This window comes from Monoraphidium neglectum, assembly GCF_000611645.1.
Source record: "Monoraphidium neglectum strain SAG 48.87 unplaced genomic scaffold scaffold06076, whole genome shotgun sequence".
Classification (NCBI taxonomy): Eukaryota; Viridiplantae; Chlorophyta; class Chlorophyceae; order Sphaeropleales; family Selenastraceae; genus Monoraphidium; species Monoraphidium neglectum.
Genome location: NW_014007558.1, coordinates 1 through 2,044, shown reverse-complemented (window position 1 = coordinate 2,044; position 2,044 = coordinate 1). Strand labels below are relative to the sequence as shown.

At 74.6% G+C, this 2,044-nt stretch overlaps 1 protein-coding gene across 1 annotated transcript; it reads left to right on the top strand.

The window, feature by feature from the left end:
- Positions 1 to 133: 133 nt before the first annotated feature.
- Positions 134 to 1,919, top strand: MNEG_16176 (hypothetical protein; the record flags this gene model as incomplete). The annotated part of the gene is made up of 2 exons (XM_014035352.1): positions 134 to 1,851; positions 1,889 to 1,919. 2 exons carry the CDS (start codon positions 134 to 136, stop codon positions 1,917 to 1,919), a joined length of 1,749 nt encoding a protein of 582 aa, XP_013890806.1.
- Between the last annotated feature and the right edge of the window lie 125 nt (positions 1,920 to 2,044).

Here is a 2,044-nt window from a genome sequence, read left to right as displayed (position 1 = left end):
GCGCGCAGCGCCGCGCGCCCTCACCACCACACCGCCACTCAGCTCCTCCCCCTGCTGGAGCAATCCCCCGCCGCGCTCCAACCCGCCCCGGCCCCCCATACACGCACCCCACCCCGTCAGCCACGGCTGCTTCATGAACGGCAAGCAGCAGAAGATGGTATGGTGCTGCGGCTGCTGGGTGCGCGCCTACCACCCCAGCAGGTGTCTGCCGCCCTCCGCGGTCGTCGTCGATGTGGAGTTGGCTGCCGGGCGCTCCTCCTGGGCCGGCGGCAGCGGGGGCGGGAGCCGGCAGCGGTACGTGTTGTGCCCTTGGTGCCGCGCGGCGGTGGCAGAGGGGTGGCGGCCGGACGACAATTGGGCGGCGGGGTACAGGCTGGTGCTGCCGCCGGGGGTCGAGGGCGGCAGCGGGGCGGTGCAGCGGCTGGAACAACACCAGCAGGAGCAGCAGGAACAGCAGGAGCAGCAGGAGCAGCAGCAGCAGCAGCAGCAGCAGCAGCAGCAGCAGCAGCGGGAGCATCAGGAAGAGGATGCGGAGAGAAGGGTGGAACAGCCGCGGCAGGGTGCGCACGCCCTTGGGGCGCTGCGAGCAGCCGAGGGCGGCGCAGCAGAGGCAGTCGAAGGGGAACAGGGGCATGACGGGCAGGAATCACCGCGGCCGCCTCAGCAGGAGCAGCTGCGTCAGGGGAAGCAGCAGGCCGGCATCAGCGCAGGCGGCAGCCGCGGCTCTAAGCGCACCTCTCCCAGGCAGGATGGCGGTGGCGGCTCGGGCACGGGCGCGGGCGTGGGCGCGGGCGTGCCCCGAGGGTCCCACTGCTGCAGTGCGGCCGAGGCGAGCAGCACAGCCGTGGTCGGCGCGGAGGCGGCAGACCCACCCAAACTGCAGGCAGACACAGAGCAGGGGCGCCATGGTGCTGGGGCCGGAGGGCAGGGTGCCAGACATGAGGACGAGGAGGAGGCGGGTGGCGGCCAGCAGAAGCGAAGGCGCCTGCGGCGGGTGCCGCCGCAACCCTCCACCGACAGCGACACACGCGCCAACGCCAACGGCGGCGGCACCGCTTCCGACACGCCCAGGCCCTCGCTGAGCGACGGCGCCGCCAACGGGAGCGGCGACAGCAGCGGCGGCGGCACGCCAGCCTGCGGGCTCCGGCGGCGGCGGCGCTTGGGGCGCGGGCCCGCGTGCAGCGGCAAGCACAGTGCGGCCACGTCCGAGCTCATCGACCTGACCCTCTCCAGTGATGAGGACCAGCGGGCGCCCAGCGGTGGCGGAGGCGGTGGCGGCGGCGCATCTACAGTTGCCACCTGCGCGAATTTGGGCCACGACGGCGGCGCGGCGGGCCCGGCCGGCTGTGCCGAACGCGGTGGCGGCGGCGGCCGGCTGGGGCCCGCTGTGGAGGAGGGTGCGGGGCGGCTGCTAGATCTGGTCGGGTGCGGCCGTGGGGTGGAACGGGGGCGGGCGGCCCAGCAGCAGCAGCAGCAGCAGGAGCAGCGGCAGCAGCAGCAGCCGCGGCAGCAGCAGCAGCAGCAGCAGCAGCAGCAGCAGCAGCAGCAGCAGCAGCAGCAGCAGGAAGAGGATGGCGGTGCGCGGCGGCACGAGGAAGATGAGGCTGATGGGAAGGATGATGAAGACGGGCAGCAGCAGCAGCAGCACGGCCTTGCCAATGGCCTGGGGGGCGAGTTAGCTGGGCCGCTCAACAGTGCCGCGCGCGCCAACGGCCGGCAGGAACGCCCCACAGCCCCGTTTGACACCCAGCCGCAGCCGGCGCAGCGGCAGGGGCAGCAGCACGAGCAGGAGCAGGGTGCGGACGGGCCCGTGCTCGCGGGCGGTCGCGGCGGGCGCGACCTGTCGCCAGGGTTGGAGCCGGGAGCGCGCACCACCCCGGTCCGCCAGTGCATCAGCTTCCGCGGCTTTGCCGGCATGAGGCGGGAGCGGCTGGAGCGCGAGCGCCTGCTGGCGGAGGGCCGCCGCCGGGCGACGCTGCAGCTGCAGGCCTTGCGCGCTGCCGCGCCCGCGCCGCGCCCGCGCGGCGCGCCGCCCGCGCGCGCG